Below are 22,406 nucleotides of genomic sequence, written 5' to 3' on the forward strand. Positions count from 1 at the left end.
TTCCTCACTAGTGTCTTCAGCAGTATAACAATCTCATTATGGAAACGATAGGCAAATTAAGCCTGTAAATCTTGAGGCCATCAAGTATGTCTCGGACTCCCGTATACGATCTATATCATTTGGACGGCGCCGTCCAAATGATATAGATAGTTTCCATAATGAGATTGTTATACTGCTGAAGACACTAGTGAGGAATAAAATTACGATACCACTTAAAGGTGGATTGCTCTATAGAATTTCCTGATACTCAGCCGTTCTTACATCTGCAAGTGATATTATTCTTTTGCCCTGAGGAAGTCATTGGGTGATGTCCCTTGACGAAACACATGTTGGCGTTTGGCTGTTGTAAATCATATCAGGACTGTACTGCTGTATCTACAAGTCTTCGTGATCATCTGGAAGAGAAATAAAATAAGGACTTTTTTCAAACTCTGATACATGGATATGGACTTTCATTGTTTGAATTGATACTATCTGTAAATCAAACAGATACATATTTTTGTGCTCAGGGAACTCTGCAAAACTTGTTATTGTGACAATAATTACGGTTGTAATTTACTGTCTTTTGACAGCGGTGGGTGGTAGCTGTCTGTGGTTCAATGATGATCTTAAGAAATCCAAGAAACTCTGTCGCTCCCTTGAGAAGGCCTGGAAAAAAGACCCAACCACCAGCACCAAGGACTCCTTCAAAAACGCCACCCGCATACACCACCAACTGATCCGAAATGCCAAGAAAGCCACATTCAAGGACCGTCTAGATAACGCCCACAACAGCAAGGAATTATTCAACATAGTCAAGGAATTTACCAACCCCCCAGCCAACTCCAACGACATCACCCCCTCTCAAGCCCTCTGCGACTCCCTAGCCTCATTCTTCCACAACAAAATTGCAGACATCCACAACAGCTTCGACAACCGACCCGATGACCAACTCACTCACCCCCTGCAGGACCCCCACCCCCCTGAACATCCTCAATGACTGGAAGCCAATCTCCACTGAGGACACCATCCGTCTGATGAACTCTATCCACTCAGGATCCCCCACAGACCCATGCCCTCACCACATCTTTAACAAAGCAGACTCCATTATAGCTCCGCACCTCCGAGACGTCATCAACTGCTCCCTCAACTCCGCAACCTTCCCGGAAAGCTGGAAACATGCCGAACTCAGAGCCCTCCTGAAGAAACCCACAGCTGACCCCACCGAACTCAAAAAACTACCGCCCTATCTCACTCCTTCCATTCCCGGCCAAAGTCATCGAGAAAGCGGTCAACAACCAGCTCGCCGCATTCCTCGAAACCAACAAATCCCTCGACCCCTCACAATCCGGCTTCCGAGCCAAGCACAGCACTGAAACCGCCCTCATCGCAGCAACAGACGACATTCGAACTCTACTGGACAATGGAGACAGTCGCCCTCATCCTCCTCGACCTCTCCGCAGCCTTCGACACGGTCTGTCATAGCACCCTTTTACAACGCCTCAGAAACGTCGGAATCCAAGGAAAAGCACTGGAATGGATCACCTCGTTCCTCACCGGAAGAACCCAGAGAGTCCGCCTTCCACCATTCAAGTCAGAGGCCACTGAAGTCATCTGCGGCGTACCACAAGGATCTTCACTCAGCCCCACCCTCTTCAACGTATACATAGCGCCTTGAGACCCTCTGGGTATGTAGCGCGCTATATAAATTTATTGACTTGACCTGATGCCCCATTTTGAGATAGTAAGCTGTAAATTTATTGCTGCATAGGCTATGCGCTGACAATACCTCACTACCTATCCTTCGAAGTGTGCTCTCTGTAATCGGGTTATTTGTTTTCAAGAAACAATAGTTGGCAATGGTTTTTCACCTGGCCCCCACTGGCACTACGCAGGTATTGGTCAGACACTTTTTACAGCAGTCGGGCTAGCATGCACACGCTGTGAGACTTAATCATGATTCACTTAGACATGACCTTATTGTTACTTGACCTTTAACTATTTGGAAAATTCTTTGGGAGATAAGATTCACTACTTATGATGCAAATCAGTCACACAAATCTATGGCTTCACTTTATATCCGTAGATTTCTGTGGAGGGTAAACTTTTTGAAACATCAGTAATTTACATTTGTGTGGACGTACCACTTGACTGTCTTTTTGCATGTGTAACAGGTCTTTTATCAACAAACCCGTTAAGGCTATCTTTCCTGTTCCTACTCATAAAATAAATCTTCAGTCCTTACGAGAGTGTCATTTTCTGTTATACAGCTGCATTTCTTTGATACAAAAATCCTTTTATCTACATTGCAGATATATAACCATTCAGGAAGATCCCTCATACATATACTGTTTAAACTGACGTCACTCTATGCGACTTCACCAGTCATCTTATTTCACTTTATATTTATGTACGTGAACCAATATACTTTCCCCTATCCTGAAGCCTCATTTGGACATAAAGCTGCTTGGGGTCAAGCACTTTGAATCACCCGCCTGAGGTAAATTAACTACCCCATCTTTTTACCCTAAAGTAGTCAACCTTTTGGCTTAAACGTCAATACATAGGCTGATATCCTCATATGTTAATCTCTTTCAGAGTTATTTATACTCTTCATTGAACATTGGTTATCTCCCCCCTTGGGAAGATGTATCAAGCAATGCACCGTGGTAAGTTTATGGAACTTTCCCTTCCCCTTATCTGTTCCTACTCTCATCTTTTTGGCTTTCTGTAGAAACACTTCACAGGGTGTTCTACATCTTTCCAGATGAAGTATCTCCCTTACTTTTGGGTATCTTGTCTTGCACACACCAAGCACTGAACACTACAGGTGATGGACGTTTTTAGCTCTCTGTATGCAACACTTTAGTGCTTAAATATAGGAATAGTTGTTACTCATAAGGATTTAGTGTATATTTTCTTGTTTTTAAACTTGGGAACCATTGGGGCTTTCCTGATGAAGGCGCCCAGTACGCCGGAACGAGCCTAGACATCAAGATCGATCATTTAGCCACTTTATCCAATTGTTTATTCATTAGATTTACATTAGATTTACTATGTTTCCTAACCATTGAATCTGCAATTCTATTATAACTCATCCCTACTTTTTGGAAATATGTCCATCTTTTGACTATCATTTTCATATTGGTTTTTGGTAAGTTATGTTGAGATGTCACTGTACGCATGTTTTTGTATTTATTGCAATATCCACCAAGATGATTCTTAATGTTGTATTAAACGATTTTTAAAAAAATGATTTGATGTACACACAGAGCCCTTAATATCATGTTTGTGTTTTGCTAGGTCTTATATATTACATAGACCAATAGTTGTCTAGGGGTTTCTCTCAATTAGTTATTTCCCTGCCCTAGGAACCCACAGTAGTAGCAGGGGACCCTTGTTTTTTGACCCTAGAAGAGGCAATAAAGACCAGGCCACCAGCCCCCATATTTTTCAGGGGGTGAGGCACTCCTCCGTCCAGCAGCAACCAGACCGACAAGGCCCCATATGTAGGCCACTCTGAAACCGACCCGATAGCTCCCTGAAGTGTCAGAAAGGATGCCCCCCCCCCCCGAGCACCAAGATGGTTAAGTGACCTGCTGTAGACAAACTGGTAAAGGAAGCAGGATTTTTTTAGTATGTCAGGAGTGTCCGGAATGTTTTTCCTGTGGGCCATCTTGCCAGGCCCTCATCATTCCATAACCAAGTAGTCCAATTCTATATTATGACCTGTACTTGAGGGAGCTACTCCAAGGGTACCTGAAGCTTCAGGGCTACCTGATGAACACTCTAGAGGTTTGACAGTTCTGTGATTGGAGATCCGAGTCACTAGTTCCCTTCAGTACACTTTCTATGACAATCAAGGAAAATCGTAAATTGTCATCGTTTACCCCGAGATGCATTAATTACTCATTGTGCACAAAGCACGGGTGTCCTCTGGCCAGGGGAAAATAGGTGCTTTAAGCATTGTGGCCACAGGGACTAATGAAAGTCTTTCTGCCAATAACACTTCTGAATAAAGCTCTATAAAGATTTGTTAGTGAAGTTGACAGCCTGGTTATGGCCTCAAAGATCTTAGTATCCGCTTTTTTAAACAATTACAGACAATTTTGCCCTGTGGATATTTCTAACTTGTAATTCGATTTTAGCAAGTATTTTACATCATATGGCATGCTGGGAGGCAGTCATGTAGCAGATAACTAGGATGCGAAAGGAAAGGGATCGTGCAACAGGGGGTACGACTGCTGACCTGCAGCACATGACATCAGTGGGGCAAGGGAGGAGCAACAGCAATTGTAATAAGTGAATGCTGAAAAGGTTATTCATATGTGAAGACAGGCAGCTGGAAGGGGAGCTGGTAATGTGTGGTTTCCTTGTTTGGAATAGAGAGGTGGAAGTAAGGGATACACTGAATAGATACTAAGTAACTCCAGAGGAAGAGGGTAACAAGTGTTATTGGGTGGGTGGGGATATAAATAAACTGTCAAAGTGAAGTTGTGGGAAGGAAGGGCAGAGGTGGTTGAACAGTGATTGTGGGAACAATAATGTTGAGAAGAGTAAGATGAGAACTGCCGCAGTGGAAAGAAGGCATAGAAAAGTAGGTGCAATAAAGGTGGGATGCATATATATTCCTCAGTTATTTAGGTTTGTCTAGTGGATGTGTTTGGTGGAGATTGGCATTTTGGATCAAGATCAGTGAATTGTGTTGGCCAGCTGTTGCTATCGTACCAATGATAATCCTCTTCCCTAATCTATCCAGTATGGTTGAAACATGGTGTGTATATATACGGTTTAGGGATATCTTAGTGGAAACTAGGAGCCGGGTTTCGGTTAATGACAGATTATTAATATCTAGAAAAAGGAGGAGGAAGCGTGTCTGATGTTACAGGAGCACAACAGATGTAAAGAATATGACTCTGCAATGTTGTTTGCAGGGCGGTTATATAGCTGCACTTTCAGGTGAAATTATATAACTACAACTTAAATCAAAGTATTTGTTCCTTTAAAAAGACCATCCTAACTTGGGAGTGCTTTAAATCACACTCATGTGTCATTCAACAAAAGCAGTTCATTCAACATTATAATTATGTATGCAAGACAACTGGTGTTGCATGAATAAATAAATCTAGGTTAGCATCATTGTGTTGTGGGGCAGATTTACAACCTTTTACACAACTTGTGCGAAAGAGGGCAGGAATAAGCCATATGTACCAATATATGGGGCATTCCTGCGGTCTATGCCCTTGGGTGCTCTGTGCAGCCTAGTGCTAGAGTTACATGCTGGATTGTTAGTGTTATTCATGCACAAAAATAATTTAGAGGCTTTTTCCTCTTTGAGTGCTACAGAATGCAGAACACTTGGAAAGAGTAAAAATTAGGAGAAATGACGACGCTTCTTCTTGCGTCACTAATGGGAAGGCATAGGATAGTGACACATTCCCAGGTGTACTAAATTTAGTAAATATAGGACTGAAGCAAAAAGCATGGGAGGATGAATTGGAACACCCACTTCTCTATGTAACATCTTCGCAGTGCAGAGTAACGCAAGGCAGCAACTTGCACTGCCTTGCATTAATCTGGCATTACCAAGCCACACAGGGCTACACGGTTCTATTGGGGTACTTGGTCAATCTGAATCAAGCCCTGGCATTGCCTTGCCAGACGCAATACTGAAGTTCTTAATAAATCTGACCCATTTTTTAAGCAAGCCTCAACCTGTCACACTTCAAATTGGTCCCATAGCCACATTGTAATAAACACCCAAGAAATCGATATAAATACAAAATCCAGATTTCAACTCTTTATTTACAACCGCTGAGATTTATTCCCGAGCCATGAGCTTCTGCTTTTTTAGTTTCTTTTGAGATATCTGAAAAGTAAAAAGAAATTTGCTTTATACCCAGCAGCAAAGCACACATGGACATATTGCATAAAAAAAGTCAACTTAAACACTCAATTCCGCATAAATAAATACAAAATTCAATAATGGGTGCTCAGAACAAAAGTTATTTTCAGATACTTCAAAGGTGTCCTAAGATCATCATCACAGCAACCCAAACACTTCCAATGCTACCATACCTAAACCCACTCATACAACGTTGTTTATAAGTTACCTTTTTCTTTATAGCAACTTCCTCTTCTGGTTTAGGGACAATCTGCTCCTTTTCAGTGAGAATCATCTCAATATGGCAGGGAGAGCTCATGTATGGGTTAATTCGGCCATGAGCTCGGTAGGTACGTCTGCGCATTTTGGGCGCCTTGTTCACTTGGATGTGCTCGATGACCAGTGAATCAACATCCAGTCCCTAAAATTTTGTTAAAAAAAAAAGGCAATTACATTGCATCCGCTACCAATGCTTGGATTGAAACAAATTAGTGACTTTTCGAAAGGAGTCTCAAGGCAGTCAGCACCGATACCAAGTGTACATTTGATGGCTTAATAAAAATGGATTACAATAAAAATATTTGTTAGAGACGACATGCATTAATTCAGGCCTCAACTTTGTATTCTTGCTGCAATATTCATACAGTATTAATAGACTTCCATTGCACACAACATAATGAACTCAAAATGAGCCAGTCAAATATCTTATAAAAAGTGATAAATGAGCAATTTGGGAGTCTGAATATTAAGCAGATTTCACTTGGCTCAGCTGTAGATATGAGGAATGAAAATGGGAGGGTGTGGAGGAATGAGCGTGGTTGGGAGCACATTGACAGATCTAATGTTCCTCCAATGTCATTTGTTATTCTGTCAAACGCTTTATCCCCGCAATGGATTGGAATTGAAGACCTATCAGGAAACATGTCTCATGTCTGCCATCTTGGCCACACCTACCCTTTAAGTTCATATAGGAGACTACTAACATTTAACTATTAAACCAAGGTAGACTTTTAGGGCCAACGTTTGTATTAGCAAAAGCTTCACAGAAAAAAACGTGGACAATGTAACAGGAATATAGACTTAAAAACAAGTGTGGTCTTGTACATTTACTTTCTGGCCAGGGTATAGGCAACATATCAAAAAGCAAACGCCTCTACAGGTTGACACTAGTTATAGGCTCATTCGCTACCGTCAAGGGTAAGAGCCACGTTGGGGTTCATAACAAGTCGGCTTTCTTCTGCGGGTAAGTTGGTCTAGTTGCATTAGTGAAGGAAAATGTACTGAGTCTTTATTAGTATCGGCCCTAGTAAAGTACCATGGGGAGGTTGCTGGCTTCAAAAAACCCTTCACACTCCCAATTCCAAACTGCTGACTTTGCTGTGGTTGGAGAAAGTACGCTAACACGTGACTGAAAGCCCAAGGAGTGCAACTCTGACAAATGTAGAACCCCTTCGTCAAAGTTTACAGGTCAAAAATAAAATGATAAACTTAAAGCCTGCAACACCACCTGTGCCTAAAACCAATAATTTGGATAGCAAACGTGAAGGAGACTGCATGGAGATTTTACTGGTGTACCCCTGGCTTGACTAGGCCACACGCAGCAGCTGGAGTATGGGACACCATGCCACTTACATGCAGACATGCGTGTGCACACGTGTTGGGGCTGCACAGGGGAGATTCCTAGCGTGCGCAGCCCAGGAGCAGCAACAGAGTGAATGGTGTGGCAGGACTTATGCTGAATTGGGTGGTGACATGGAATAGACTTTATACCCTGGGAAGGAATATGTCAGGGAAAGTGCGTTTTCACTTCATTATTCCCCTATGGGGATGTGGGGTCCATGGCTAAAATGACTTCCACTAATCCTACAGATTCCAGACACGCACTAATGTCCAGTGTAGCTGATGTGAAAATGAGTATTCTGCAGTATCCAAAGTCATATTTGTACTGCTTTTGGGTCGGCCAGAAATGACCTATTTCTCTGAGTCCCTGGCCTGGGTCTGGCCCTAGCAGGTTAGATTAACGACTTTTCTTCTCAGAGCGAAGACCTTCTCTCCAAGGAGAAAAGATAGGTGAAGCTAAAAGCAAACCCATCAACTGCTGTCGCTGGGTGCCAGGCACCAAGCTTAACTACAGTGAAGGGGGAAGGAGTTGGGTTTCAGCGGCCATGTGGCCAGAGACACTGGACGGCACCATTTTCAACAAACCCAGAGGCTGGACAAGAAGGAGGGAGCAGGGGCAGGGAAGTGATGTGTCGCTGTTTGATAGGACACACAGACTTCGGCCAGCCCCCTACTCTACTTTTAACAAGCATTTGCAACGCAATAGGTCTCGCATTAGGAAAGTGTGAGCTATTGGTATTGCAAATGGCAATTTTTTTTAATGTGTTGGCTTTGAATGTTATTCAACGCCAATAGTTTACACTTTCCTAATGAGTCCTATTGGCTATGGCAATGCTTATTGGTAGCAAGAATGGACAGTACTGTTGTGGTGCTGAGTGATGTGGTGGTGCCCCCAGAGTGGTGGGTGTGGGTGAGGGTGAGGATGTGAGAGGGTCCCAAGTAAAGGGTGGCCGGGCAGACCTCATAAGACAGAAGAGACTTCGTGGTGACTGCGTTGGTCAGTTTCAGATTCAGGAGGGGCTGAGTCAGCACAGTCTGCGAGGATCAACGTGTCTAGAGGCAAAGCATTGCGGATGTAGCATTGCAGCTAGCAAGTCAAATGTTTTCAAGCTGAGTGTCCCTAAAGAGATGGCAACACAGCAACAGCATTTGAGGAGAAAGGCTACTGTAATCAAGCACGGTAGGCTTTCACTTTCATCCATAAACAAGCTATCTGCATTGCTGTGGTGGGGAGAGGGGTGTGTGGAGCGCGGCAGCCTTTGAAGTCTGATGCCGAGGCACAGACAAATGGTGGTGTGTTATGTAGCTGTGCACGCGCATAGATCACATGAACTGTATGTGATACGCAGCAGTTTTGGTAGACTTCTTTTCCCCTTACTATAATCTCGCCGGAGCAATGCGCAAGCACATTGGCTCAGGCGAGACCTAAAAGGAAAGTGGGTATGCAAGCATCAAGGAAGCCTCAATACTTACAAATTGAGTTTATAAAAAAAAGTCATGGGATGGTGCCTAAAGAGCACAAAGTATGCAGAGATGGAAAGGGAGTGCAAGCAGAGCCGCATAAGTAACAGTTTAAACAAGTCTTTTGAGTGTGTTTTTTTTTTTAATCACACTTTCCACTGTAATGGCACTGAGGTTGGAGGAATCTAATGATTCACCCCGTAACATTAGCCAGCATGCTTGGCAAATATGTATATATTCTTCATGTGTACTCAGTCCGGATTTATCTGGGGCGTAGGTTGGCATTTAAAACGTAATATGATCACAAATGCAGGACCCAGGCTGACAATACACGGACATTGAGGGCTAATATGTCTCTTGGTTGGTTGTTATGCTAATTTTTAACTTTTACTGTTATTCAAATCTAACCCCTTAAGTGTTACGGTTATTATGTAACCACGGTGGCAGTGCTCAATACGCGATGGCGGAGCTCAACAACCTAATGGTTTCTGGGAGTTGTAGTTCTGGATGGCTTCAGTTGGTACTTCTAAAAAGAATGCTTTGTTAATGACAACCCCAGATATGCAGCACTGTGTTCTTGGTTGCTTGGAGTGGTCTGGTAAACCTATTAAGTATGCATTGCTGGCATGTTCGAGAGAGCATTGCAGTTATTCTGTATTTACTGTACCGTGCGACATTAACCTCAAAGTCACGTAGCATTAGTACCGAGCGGTTGTTGGTGGAATATTGGCCTGAAAATGAGCTACAATTTGTAGGAGACAGGCAGTGGGTACGATACCGATGAGGTGGCTTGTACTGGAAGATCTGGTGTGCCTGACATATCCCCCAAGCTATCTCACTCTTTTCTGCTTTGGATTAAAAGTACGCATTTTTTGGTGCACCCTTCCAGGCCTTCCTTAATTTAAGGTCCAATCCACTCTACTAACAAACTGTTCTTCTGAAAACCCACGCACAAAATACCACAGGATTTTGTCAGCCGTGCTTGACTGCACCTCCAAGCACTTTGAATCCAGCCCCCTTCAGAATAGCTGTCGAGCTCACCTTTTGAAACCTTCTCCATGCCAAGGCTTGTTTTCAGCTCAAATTCCCATTGCGTCGAGGCAGAGCAGAGGGAGAGTAATACTAGCGCAGAGGGCGAGTAATACTAGCTAAGAGGGCGAGTAATACTAGCTGTAATACTAGCTAAATAAATAATAAGTGCAGGCATACCAAAGAATATACTCTTTATTTTTCTGTGTACTGGGGTTGACAAAGATGGCTACAATAAAAAAAAAACTGGAAGGCTGCAACAACAACATGAGCTATGTGACAACACTAGACATCGGTTAGGGTTTGGTTCTTCTGTGAGCTAGAGAAAGCTGCATATGGGGTAGGTCCTTGGCAAGCTTCGGAGAGGAGCAAAGAGCCATTAGGGGCTACAGGAGTCCCCAATTGGTGCAAGCGCATGGACGAAATATTACTGATTGAATGAAGCAGATTTTACAGTGCTGTGACTCAAATGTAAGTGTTTTTGCTATATTGTTTTGTATAGCGTCAAGAAGCCACTGGGTGACAAATGCTGTACAGCATGGCTAAAACTCATTGACAAAAACAATAGTTCCCAAGGGCGAGACGGATTGGCTTTGCCAATGCTTGTTTTATGCAGTGTGGACCACCCCCTTTTCTGAATCGATTTTGGCCACTATTGGTGTGGCAGGGTATACTCAGACATGAGTCCCTTTCTCACTGCTCCATCAGGATTCAAGCAAGCCGGGCCGAAGACGGCTGAAATGCCAGAAACCGGTCCCCGGTAGCTTGTTTCCTTTCTGGTGAAGAATTGGCTTGGTAGTTTAGTCTGCCCTGTTCCCATGATGCACTGGGCCAGGGACAGACTGATTTGCATATAGCCAGGTTCTGAGCTGGGATGGGGCAGTGAGATAAATAACGGTGATGGATCAAGCCCTGAACTTTGGACTGGGTAAGAGTGGTCTGATCAATTCAGACACTCTGTTCATCACCACCCCCTTTTCTGAATCGTGTGGAGAATAAAGCAATTCTCTTCTCAGACTTCTGCTCTCTATCACCAACAATAGGCGTGCTAGAATTTTGTCCGTTTGATGATATCAGCTAGTGATTGGAGATAAACTGACATTCTTTATTCCCCGTGTGGCCCTTTTAACTCCCACAAAGTATTTCAGCTTGGCATTCAAAGTTGGGACGGTCAGCAAGTGTGGAGCGTCCAAATTCCCCAGCTGTTCAAATCTCCAAGATCCTAAAACGTGTCCAGTGGCATTCTCAATTAGCCCTCTTCAGGGGTAGCCATTAGACTTTCAATGTTGCTTTTATGTGAAATACCTGCATCTCGTGCCTTTTTTTTACGTGAGCATGCACCTCGCATTAAAGTCTTCCAGTGGAAGACAAATTTAAGTACAAAGTTTTCCTTCAAAAGGGGTTTTCCCTTTGATCCAGCCTCTTGGTATTTTAATGCAAGGTACACGAAATGGGCTAAAATACATAGCTCGTAATTTTAGGAAATTTCATGACGAAATTTCATAACATGAAATTCAGAAAGGATTGCAAATTTCGCCAGCAAAAAACTTCACCCAGTCCTAGTTATGGAGTGGTAGTTGGGTCAAGAGCTCATCCGGCAATTAAATGTTTTGTTGATTTTGTAGTTACTCACTTTTTGAATATATTAATTTTGTTCACCCTACAATAACAGGGAATCATTCGGGCACTATTAACATCACATTTGTTTTCTTTTTCCCCATTTTCAAATGTATTGAGGCCATGTATGAGGGATGTTTTATGGTTTATCAGTTGAACCCCTTACATTCCTTGGCATTCCTGATTTGGCTATATTTACTTTTGTCTCCAGAGCTGTCGGGATCTACGTTTTGTTATTGCTACATATTGTGCTTTTAAAGATTGTTTTCAAAGATTGTTTTCAATGACGTTATGGGGAAAAAGCAAGTACCATCCATTTCTATGTACAAATAGAAATCCCAGACTCGGCTTCTCTTCAATTCGACTACGGCAAAAAACAGCCCCTATGGCTGTTGTTACTCTTTAGGGATGAAAGCTATCCCTCCCCTCCATTACTTTTCTCCAGAGCTTGCAAGTTTACATTCTTTCAACGTGGAGTTAATTTTCTCCAGCAATGGCTTAGATAGCATTGGTTACTCAGCCCCATGGCATTCCTCTGAAGTTTGGGTCAGGGAGGATGGGGGAGCGGGAAACCCTTGCCACAAGAACAAGCCCCCACCATGGAGAAGCGAATGCTGGTAAAACTGAATATGGCTTGGTTTCCGAAAAAATTGAATATTTTGGCGCTATGACACCTACCTTTAATGAGAGGCATCCCGGGAATTTTATTTTCTTTGACGCAGCACTAGCGTGATGGAGCGGCCCTGTGCAAAGCCCCGGGCCCAGTGCGAGCTCAGACCTGGCCTAGCAGTGGTAGGCCCAGACTCTACCTGCTGGGCCCGCCATTGAAAGCCTGACAGGGGATGATGAAAGGCGGACAGGAGCTGGAGCAGGTCAGAAGGGACAGCTATCTGCTTGCAGTGCGGTCGGGGCATGGAAGCCGTATGGGTGCAAGGCTGGGCCCCGGCGGGGGATGACACTTCCATACGGGGTTGGTTGGGGCCCTTTGGCGTGGCTTCAGGAGGAGACAAAAAGACATGCCGGCTCCACTGGGTCAGAACAGACGCTACGTCAGAAAGGGATTCCAGGCCGACTCCCTTACACGCCCCTGCAATAGCTTTCCTCAATGCACGAACAAGCGTTTTTTTTTTTTTACCAGGAGTCATGCGGAGGTAAACATCAACTGAAACTTCTTAATTAACTGCTGCTACCTAGTTAAACATAACCAGAGGGTGGAGTGTGGAGCAGAGAGTCGAAGAAGCACGTAGCTCGGAATTCTCCGCTGTCTGCCGCCTGTCTGAACCCGGGAGGCAGCAGAGCCGATATCCAAATGCGCAGAGTACTGTCATTCTAAAGTGTGCGCAAACATGTATTTTTGCTGCTGCGTTGAGGTGAAGACCGCAGACTATTAGCCCTTAAGATGTAGAGGTGCATACTGTATGGTCAGTAGGAGATGCTCAGTCAGGGTCATGTGTCACCAAGGAAGGTGTAGACTGTTTAATGCTTGTTGAGGTAATGGGGGAGGAGGGGTCGCCTCTGGGATGTGCCAGCGGGCAGGGCCCTCACTCCATGTTAAGACCAATTCACTGCATTGGGGGCAAGATGTGCATACATGGGAGTGGTGGTACTAGACCCCAGCCCCCCTTGCGGGAGGGGTGGAAATGTTTGCAATGTCACAAAGTAATTCCATAGCTTATGTATATATTCGTAAATTGGTGTATAGTATGGAGTGGTGTGTGTGTTTAATAAATGTACTTTAACTTTTATAAAGCGAAGTACAGACTGGACAATCAATTATTGAGTGTTATTTTTGCGCACTCGCAAATGGCTATTACCAGCCCACACCACCTCCCTCGAGTAAGCCTCAGACTGCTCTGCAATGCTACCCTCTGAGAGTCAGGCACTACAATGGGGTGTTTGGTTCCCAGTGAAGGACAAATGTAGTCATGTTATTTGTGCAGGCCTCACAGATGCTGGCTCGTTTTCCAACATGAAGGAACCTACATACCGCGCCCACAGAGCCAATTACACAAACAAAGAAATATTTTACCGTCACACGTCCGAAGAAGAGAAGCCATTGTGGTTCGCTCCTTTCAAATACATCATATTCGAAAACCCATGAGCATTCTAGTGATACTTGAACTTGGGGTAAAGGAGTTCCGATTGTAAACTTCACTCATGGTACACAGTCTGCAAGCAAATTCACAGCAAACCACAGCTGTTCTGGTCCCTAGTTCACTTATTTTCTTCAAATCATGCGTCAGTAAGACTCCTGTACCAACTATACAGTACCAACTACATCGCACCAACCCAATTCTATAGTTACACAAGGTATTTCAAAAACCAGCCTCAAACGTGGAAAATTGCTAGCTTCCAAACAATGAAAACAAGCTTGTATACAAACCTTGAGTTCAGCGTTACTTTCTGCGTTTTTCAGCATATGAAGCAAGAAGTCGGCACTCTTTTTAGGCCATCGCCCCTGGGTCCAAGCCCACTGCTTGGCCTGTAAAATAAATACTGAGGTTAGGAGGGAGGAATGGTCGTGTGAGGTGAAAGCATCCCAACACCTGTAATCAACAATGGCTGCTCAGAATATAAATTGTTTCATCTTTAATGCAAAGGTGTCCTAAGTAGTCATCACAGCAACCATATGCAAGATAAAAAATGCAAATGCTCTTCACAATACATTAAGTGGGGAAAAAAAAGAAAAGTCCCTTGAAAGCTTATGATACAGTCTGTAGTACAAAAACCGCATTCAAATGAACCTGGCCACGACGATACTGCCACCCACACACTCATCCGATTCTTTAGCAATTATAAAAGCATTGCGAGGTGAAGATTTTTACTCGCATACCTCCGACTACGGGCAGTAGGTTAGGTTTTCAGACATGCAATGGCAAATCTGAATGCTGTAAAAACAAGTCAGCAGTGGCACCCACAGATCTAGGCTGCATTTCAAAAGGTCATTTGGCAACCCATCAGGAATAGGAGCTTCACCAGCTGGACTGACAGCAGACCAATCACTTCATTTAGTTCAAAATGAAGTCTCTCTAATCCAACCTGTTGCATAAGAGGTCAAGTCTAACCATATATCAGCTTGAAATGAGCAACCCAACCGGACAGTCCACCGTGAAAACCAGTTGGCGTTTCACGGGGGACTGTCCGGTTGTCATCTTTATGAGAGACTTAATACACACTGCAGCTTATCAAGGACTGCTTATGACGGCACCCACATTGGCCAATATGATCATGTAATACATTTGACCTGTACAGGTTTCTGCATATTACTATTTTTTGACTGTAGTGACTTACAGCCCCCCTGACATATTTGGACACACACGTGGATTATTCAGTCACTTCTACAATTTTTCCTCTGAGTACTCTGTCTAACTGGATTTCGCTTGAACTATATATCTACGCACAACGCCTCAAGCTACACTATAATGACGGTGCCATTGTTATCCGATACTAAGAGCTATACAGGTTTCAGTTCACTTGATCCTGCCCTGACGAAACTCCCAAGGCTGGGGAGCGAAACGCGTTGGCCGTTTTGTGCACCTTGAAAAAAGAAAAAACGAATAAAAAGAAAAATATTTTTTACATTATTTTTCGCCTCTGCAAATTACTTTCACTTTGGTGCTGCCTCCATGTGTCTTAAAGCACAGCAGCACATCTCACCTAACCAGAGGACAGGCTTCTAGGGTAGGGCATGCAGTATACAGCTTCAATAAAACCAGCTGCCAAATCCGGCAAAGTTGGAGGTTGGATATCACAGCTCTGGCGTGTACGCCGTTCGCTGCGATATCCAAGCTCCACAACTTTGCCGGATTTGGCAGCTGGTTGTTAAGTTACAACCTTATGTGCTTTACTGAGACTAAAGAAAAAGTTTAACCATGGAGACAACTTCTCCATGATTGGTACTCCAATAAGACACCCTTTTCTGGCTGGAATTATCAGAGAAAATAAGAGCACTCCGGACACTGACATTAGCCCTGAAGTAGTAGCAGGGTAATCCCATGTAACAGCGACGAAACGTGTTGGCTAAAAAACGAACCGAGTGAAGTATAGAAAACACTTCGCACAGACAAACCGAAATGAATTACCATGATAAATACGAGACATGCTGTATTGAGATATATAGATGCTATTTCATGCTTGAATTCTAAACGGGTGGAGAGGATCGGTTCTAGATAATTTTCACTTAAAAAAAAGTTACCCCAGCAGTAGGAAGAAAAAGCAACTAACAGTAATGCATTATACAAAGGTATGACCTTTTATTGCATATTAATGGAGAGCGCAGACACGTTCTGTTAAACCCAAGGGCAGACACAGGTCACACCAGGAATCACCCCATCTCATTTTACCCAGAAGCCTGGCCTGTATTACAGCTAGCCTATTGCTTCTATGGGCATCAGCACCATAATATAGTTATTGTCCCATTTTTTTCTTTTTAACCACCCCATCTCCACCAAAGACTGATTGAGGAATTTGAACAGGTAGGCATTTTCATTGGACTAACTTCCCTTGGTTTCCTTCTAATGACAGACTATAGCCCCAAATATGGGCTTGTTCGCCACAAGAGGATTCTTTGACGAACGTGGGATGGCGGATAACGAACTGACTTTCGGAAGGGTGGGGCGACAATTTTTTTGCACACGTTTAAATCCATAATATTGGATTAATGTAGTGGCCAGTTAATAACACAATTTCGGTGAGGGGATACCTACATAGCAAGGTGTGAAAGCCCAGAGGTTGGGCCAGAGGCGTTGGGGCCAGTTTGTTGTGCTGGTCACAGAAAACCTACTGAGCTGTCTTTAAGACCTGGATGTAACCATATTCCACATTACTTTTGGATGGCAAGGCATACCACTATATCGCCCGATTAGTCCCATGTACAAGCAGCAATAGTAGGGAACTGTTGCTTGTGTTAGTAGTCTACTGGGTCTCTCAGATAAAGCTTAGATGAAACCTGAAAAGGTCCATAGAATGAAACACGCAATGGCTGTGAAGTGCATGAAAATCTGCATGAACTGAAGGATTATTTATTCTAGGTTGTGTATCCAAAGGACGTAAAATTATTTTATAAAAAGATTAACCTTAAGTAATGTTGTAGAGCGCAGGCAACATTCACAAATGGCATGTACTGAACCACTTAATTCTTAACAATCTAACCTGAGCACATCTTCCAACTCCACCATTGTAACGACGGAAAGGAACACATTGCTTCTGAAGAGTGACATCCTTCAGGTATTTGGTGGCTTTACGGATATGCATACCCTTGATGGCTTGAGCAGTCTCACGGGTGTTCTAGAAAAAAAAATTTAAGAGGGCATGTTTACTCTAGAAATAAAGAAGTAGGAAGATTGTACACAAGGCATAATTAGTAGCTGCTCAGAATGCAAAACATTTTCATGAAATACTCAAAGGTGTCCTAAGCAAGTCATCATCACAGCTACACAAACTCAAAGTGACAAGTTGACAGTAATGTGAACTATCAAGAACACAAATTGAATGACATCGGGTGGGTTCACCCTTTCTAAAGAGAATGAACAGGACACCAACTTCATGCAATGCTCAATTTTACACAAACTTTAAGTGGCCCATGTTTTTTAAAGCAATAGCGTAGCAAAATATTTTTAGACCTGCCAATTTTCACCAGTCTTGCTTTGACATGCAATATGTGAGCATTATATGTAGCATTAAATTGTTACATTTTGCAAATGCCTACGCATTTTTCGACTGGCTTCCCTGTCAAACAAGCTACGCTCAAAGCATTTCCTTAAGGGCGCTGGTCTGAATAATGAAGGCTTTTCTTATGCAAGACTTCACACTACTACCTATAAATACACATTGTGCCTTAGTTGTACACCATCCTCGTAGACAGATCCATTATGTGGTATTAACTGGCAACCAACATGTTTGCGCTGCAGAGGGCTGGGAAACTTGGAATTGTATTCCAAGGGTCCACTGAACTAAAACGGTCCCAAACATCGGGTGATAGAATTTCCACGGCCCCTGGTGTTCAATGTACGGTGAAAGCATCAGGAGAATCATGCAGGATGTGTGGTTTAAAAGGACGCGTACCTTGAAATGGACCCGCAGGTTGGAACCCCGTGCCTTGCATGCTGCAAAACAAAAATAATATTTATGCAAGGCACATATTCGTCTTCTCTCAAAACACTTAATAGTCTTCATTATAAATGTTCAATCATCGACAGATGACTTTAATTTCAAATACGGGACATAAACGCGAATTTGACTTACATTTAGTCGGGTTTTCTGGGTCGAGCGAATAGCGCACCATTTTCAGAGATTAACTGTGGAAGGAAAGAAAAAGCATCACAAAAATGCAATGATGTGTCCTTTTATGTAGGTTTACAACTCAACACGTTTGCTGCTCAGAAATCAAATTAGTTTCATAATAAAGTCAAAGGTGTCCTAAGATCATCATCATCGCAGCAACATGCCCAGGCCATTTTCGCATCATTGGATACAGTGAGGCGCATGAGAAATGACGTCAGGAAAGAGTGCCGCAACTAGTTAGTAGTCTTTTACATCTTTCTCAATACCGGCGCGACCAACACGAGAAAGCATTTCCAGATAAAGTGTATGCTGCTACATATCAAAACAAAAATTCAAAGAGAAATGGTAGTTTGTTTAAAAGATGTGACGGGAGTGGGTCATACAACGATAGTTTTGATAATCACGTTACTGTCCTTCCCTGTTAGATATCCAAATGCAGTTACAAAAGAAAAGTGCACTGGCTAAGACGGTGTCCTTAGTTGGCGCTGCCAAACTTCTAGTCGGTACAAACATTTAGCAATGCAGACACGTATGCACGGAGTGTATACAGAGCGTTACCGTGCGTTTCTTAACCTAATTACGTAGTGTAACATACAAATCAGTGACAAAAGGACTATTACAAATTACTTTAGAAACAAAGGCTGGTGCAATCCTAAAGTCATCTCGGCAGGAAGGAACAGAACGGCATTTGCTACCAGTATCTAGGTAATCCATTAAAATGACCAGGCGGCGTAAAACGAACAGCATACATACCGGGATGGACACATGCTGCTGCTCGATTTGTGCCCAGTGCCTCATTACATAGTAGAGCCACACCGAGGCCATTCCAATGCGGATAACCATATAGCCCTGTTATACTTCAAACCCCCGCAAAACCAAAACACAACAGGGCTAGTAACGTGGAGGGTTCTGACTGGGAGAATGATCCTGTTCTCCAAGCACTAAACCGAAGGGTTTCAAATCAGGATGGCGAAGATTCCCCCTGGATTGAACTTAGTCTCCTTCCCTCAGCTCCGGATACCATGTCTCACTCACCTCAGGCCGCGCAGGAAGAGAAAGCGGAGCACGCCGGGAGCGGCATGACGACTTCATAATCTCGCGAGATCTCGATCAGCCGCAAACAAAAATATATTTACACCCTTAATAAAATACCCAGCTGAAAAGCAATCGCGTTTTGAAAGCAATCCATCTAAGTCGAATGAGTACATTGAATATGAATTCGATTTTGTTACCTTATATGTAATTTACGCTATTACTGCCAAAATAATACGTTTATATTACAATATATAAAAATACAATAGTATTTTTCTTCAATTGTGAATACTAATACATTGTCCAAAACGTAGTTCAAAAAGTGTTTTTTTCAGTTAAAACAACAATTTTACTCCGAATTCAACGTTCAACTTCACTTCTAAGATGGCCGTCGCGTTTGTAAAGAACTAGTACATTACGTGTCCTTTACCGACACGGCCCCTACTTTACTTATTATGATGCCACCTTTTTTTGACAGAACACTGGAAAGGCTGGCACTTCGGCAGTTTTAGTCTGATGTATGCATTTGTGGAAAGTAAAACAAGCATTGGAAATGCAATAGGTCTCGCACCATTAGAGTTAGTGCTTTTAGAATTGTTTATGGTTTTTTTTTGTAAATGTTTAGCATTTTTGTTTCCTGTAGCCAATGCTAAAGAATTACAAATAAAAAAAGCCATAAACATTTCTTAAAGCTCTAACTGAAATGGTCTGAGACCTATTGCACTGTGTGAGGGTGAGGGGTTGAGGGTGAGTGAGGGTGAGGGTGAGGGGTTGAGGGTGAGTGAGGGTGAGGGGTTGAGGGTGAGTGAGAGTGAGGGTGAGGGTGAGTGAGGGTGAGGGTGAGTGAGGGTGAGGGGTTGAGGTTGAGGGTGAGGTGTTGAGGGTGAGTGAGGGTGAGGGTTGAGTGAGGTGTTGAGGGTGAGTGAGGTGTTGAGGGTGAGTGAGGGTGAGTGAGGTGTTGAGGGTGAGTGAGGGTGAGTGAGGTGTTGAGGGTGAGTGAGGGTGGGGGTGAGTGAGGGGTTGAGGGTGAGTGAGGGTGAGGGTGGGTGAGCGGTTGAGGGTGAGTGAGGGTGAGGGGTTGAGGGTGAGTGAGGGTGAGGGGTTGAGGGTGAGTGAGGGTGAGGGGTTGAGGGTGAGTGAGGGTGAGTGAGGATGAGGTGTTGAGGGTGGGTGAGGGTGAGTGAGGGTGAGGGTGAGTGAGTGTGAGTGAGGGTGAGTGTGAGCGAGGGTGAGGGGTTGAGGGTGAGTGAGGGTGAGGGGTTGAGGGTGAGGGGTTGAGGGTGAGTGAGGGTGAAATTTGTAACTGACATTGGTTTTCCCAAAGGAAACATTCTCTGCACTCATCCCTGAAACCATTGAACAGAAATACGCCAAATTCTAATGGCACAGCAGTCTTTTCGTCATCCAATGCCTCTTTTTGATGCAATTAATTCTTTTTCAGCTGTTTTGGAGATGGAAGCGAAAATGTGACTATTAGGAGTACATGTGCCAATTAGATGTGTGTAAAATATATATATATACTGCCACGACTTCCTTCGTTTTTTGCAAAAGAGTCAAGCACTCCAAGGGGGTAGCGTAGTGGATCTTTATTTAGCAAACAACTCCACCAAACAGACGCGTTTCGGAAAATCCTTCGTCAGTGTCAACTATGATCACTGCGAGGAAGCTATTTAAACTAATTGACGTCACCCGAGTAACAAACTCGATGACGGTAGGGAACACTCTCACAATGCATCGATAATGGCGGCCATCTTAGCATGGTACTTTTCATTGCATCACAATGCTTACTCTTTAAATAACATAATCCTTCTGTTAGAAAACAGTCCTTAAATGTGCAGTTATGGCAGTATCATGCCCCTACATACAATTTCATGTGTCGGTTACATTTGTGTAAAACATTCTCATAATTATTTATAATTCACAACAATCAATGCCGTGTATCAGCTTTCCTGGGGTTAGCGCGGGACGATCTCCCGGGTCCCAAAACAAGCTGAATGCTGGTATTATGGGGCCAGCCGTCTTATCGGGTGGTACTGGATGTTGTTTGGGAGCTGCAGTAGGCGGTGTGAGGATACTGGATGGAAGAGAGGGGAGGGAAGAGAGGGGAGGGGGGAGGGAAGAGAGGGGAGGGAGGAGGAGAAATGCGACACGGCGGGAAGGGGAGGGGGCGGAGCGGGTGGTGCTGGATGTTGTTTGGGAGCTGCAGTAGGCGGTGTGAGGATACTGGATGGAAGAGAGGGGAGGGGGGAGGGAAGAGAGGGGAGGGGGGAGGATAAATGCGACACGGCGGGAAGGGGAGGGGACGGAGCGGGTAAAACAAGACGGACGTGCACGCGCTTTTAAGCTCAATGCGCATGCGCATTGAGCTTAAAAGTCACGGGCACTGCAAGGAATCGCCACGATTCCTTGCAGTGGATAAAGAGTGGATAAGCCCCCATAGTCTCGCTTGCTCGATGCGCATGCGCATCGACAGGCGAGACCTAATAAAAAGTTGGCGCATGTACCTTTTCTACAGTTTTCAACCCTAGCAATGCAAAGCTGTTATAATCCGCGTGTCACACTTGCCAACATTCTAAAACCGAAGAGAGGTAAAGTTGCAAAAATACTAAATTCGCATATCGATGACATTACGGCTTTCCATCTGAAAATCACTTACCAGGTAATCACCGTCTACAGGAAATGATACAGCGGTTATTGTAGATGATTCCATATTGAAGATCTTAAAACTGCTGCATAGTGTGGTATCGTGTTATGTGTTGTGCGCATGTGTGTCTCGTGTGTATGGCGCGTGTATGTGTATGTGTGCGCGTGTGTGTATGTGCTCGTGTGGAATGCGTGGAATGTATGTCAGAGAGAATGCTGTGGGAGGGAGTCGGTTACTGGAGGGGAAGGCGGAGGATGTGCTATCATGTCGCTGTATTGCCTTCTACTTACATGTGATTAAAGAAGACTTGAAGAACCCTATCTGCCTACGAGATTGCTTACTTACAATACATGGCGACGAGCGGGATACGGCAGCAGCGACATTGATTTAAAAAAAAAAAAGTTTTTTTTTTCTTCTTCGTTTCCGTTGGATTATTCAACTTTTGCTTGCAACCAAATTCCACTTCAATAAGAAGATCAACTGTGAGTAACAAACTATATAACTGTGTACAGTAAACTGGTATGCCGAGGAAAGTTTACCTTCTTGCAACGACCTTCGGCAACACATGGTGCATCTTCTAAAATCCACTCGTGAATGATCAGTCTGCGCGTGCGGATCATCATTGTGAACCTCCTGACTTCCCGTAGCTGATGTCATCGCGTAGCCAATCGTCATCACCACGTGATATTGTCATCACGTATCACGCATGCGTGTAGCCATTTTGGATGTATTCTGGTATCGTAGCAACGCGGCAACCAATTTACACATCAACAGAGGAACGCTTCACCGCGTAACGCGTCCAGATTAACGCGTTCAGTTTCCAATTCATATTTCGAATGAATACAAATTACTACGTTT

General features: G+C 43.7%; 1 protein-coding gene and 4 non-coding genes across 5 annotated transcripts; all 5 read right to left on the reverse strand.

The window, feature by feature from the left end:
* Window positions 1-5,766: 5,766 nt before the first annotated feature.
* Window positions 5,767-18,919, reverse strand: RPL17 (ribosomal protein L17). The gene is made up of 6 exons (XM_086960373.1): window positions 17,834-18,919; window positions 17,654-17,694; window positions 16,742-16,876; window positions 13,974-14,072; window positions 6,093-6,284; window positions 5,767-5,848 (listed from the first exon to the last, which is right to left on the reverse strand). The coding sequence occupies exons 1-6, from the start codon at window positions 17,871-17,873 to the stop codon at window positions 5,801-5,803; spliced, it is 555 nt and encodes a 184-aa protein (XP_086816499.1). The 5' UTR covers window positions 17,874-18,919; the 3' UTR covers window positions 5,767-5,800.
* Window positions 5,968-6,031, reverse strand: LOC147726274 (small nucleolar RNA SNORD58). The gene has a single exon (XR_015309754.1). It is a non-coding gene; the product is annotated as a small nucleolar RNA SNORD58 (small nucleolar RNA).
* LOC147726275 (small nucleolar RNA SNORD58) lies at window positions 14,152-14,215 on the reverse strand. The gene has a single exon (XR_015309752.1). It is a non-coding gene; the product is annotated as a small nucleolar RNA SNORD58 (small nucleolar RNA).
* Window positions 16,956-17,021, reverse strand: LOC147726276 (small nucleolar RNA SNORD58). The gene has a single exon (XR_015309756.1). It is a non-coding gene; the product is annotated as a small nucleolar RNA SNORD58 (small nucleolar RNA).
* Window positions 17,963-18,028, reverse strand: LOC147726277 (small nucleolar RNA SNORD58). The gene has a single exon (XR_015309753.1). It is a non-coding gene; the product is annotated as a small nucleolar RNA SNORD58 (small nucleolar RNA).
* Window positions 18,920-22,406: the final 3,487 nt, after the last annotated feature.

This window comes from Lissotriton vulgaris, chromosome 3_1, assembly GCF_964263255.1.
Source record: "Lissotriton vulgaris chromosome 3_1, aLisVul1.2, whole genome shotgun sequence".
Taxonomy (NCBI): domain Eukaryota; kingdom Metazoa; phylum Chordata; class Amphibia; order Caudata; family Salamandridae; genus Lissotriton; species Lissotriton vulgaris.

What these genes read in the sequence shown, in the direction of transcription:
- RPL17 (XM_086960373.1), bottom strand. Translation starts at nt 17,873, where the DNA reads ATGGTGCGCTATTCGCTCGACCCAGAAAACCCGACTAAAT. An exon ending in CCCAGAAAACCCGACTAAAT is followed by an intron (nt 17,695 to 17,833) that starts GTAAGTCAAATT and finishes TTTGTTTTGCAG; the next exon opens with CATGCAAGGCACGGGGTTCC. An exon ending in AAAGTAACGCTGAACTCAAG is followed by an intron (nt 6,285 to 13,973) that starts GTTTGTATACAA and finishes ACAAAATTTTAG; the next exon opens with GGACTGGATGTTGATTCACT.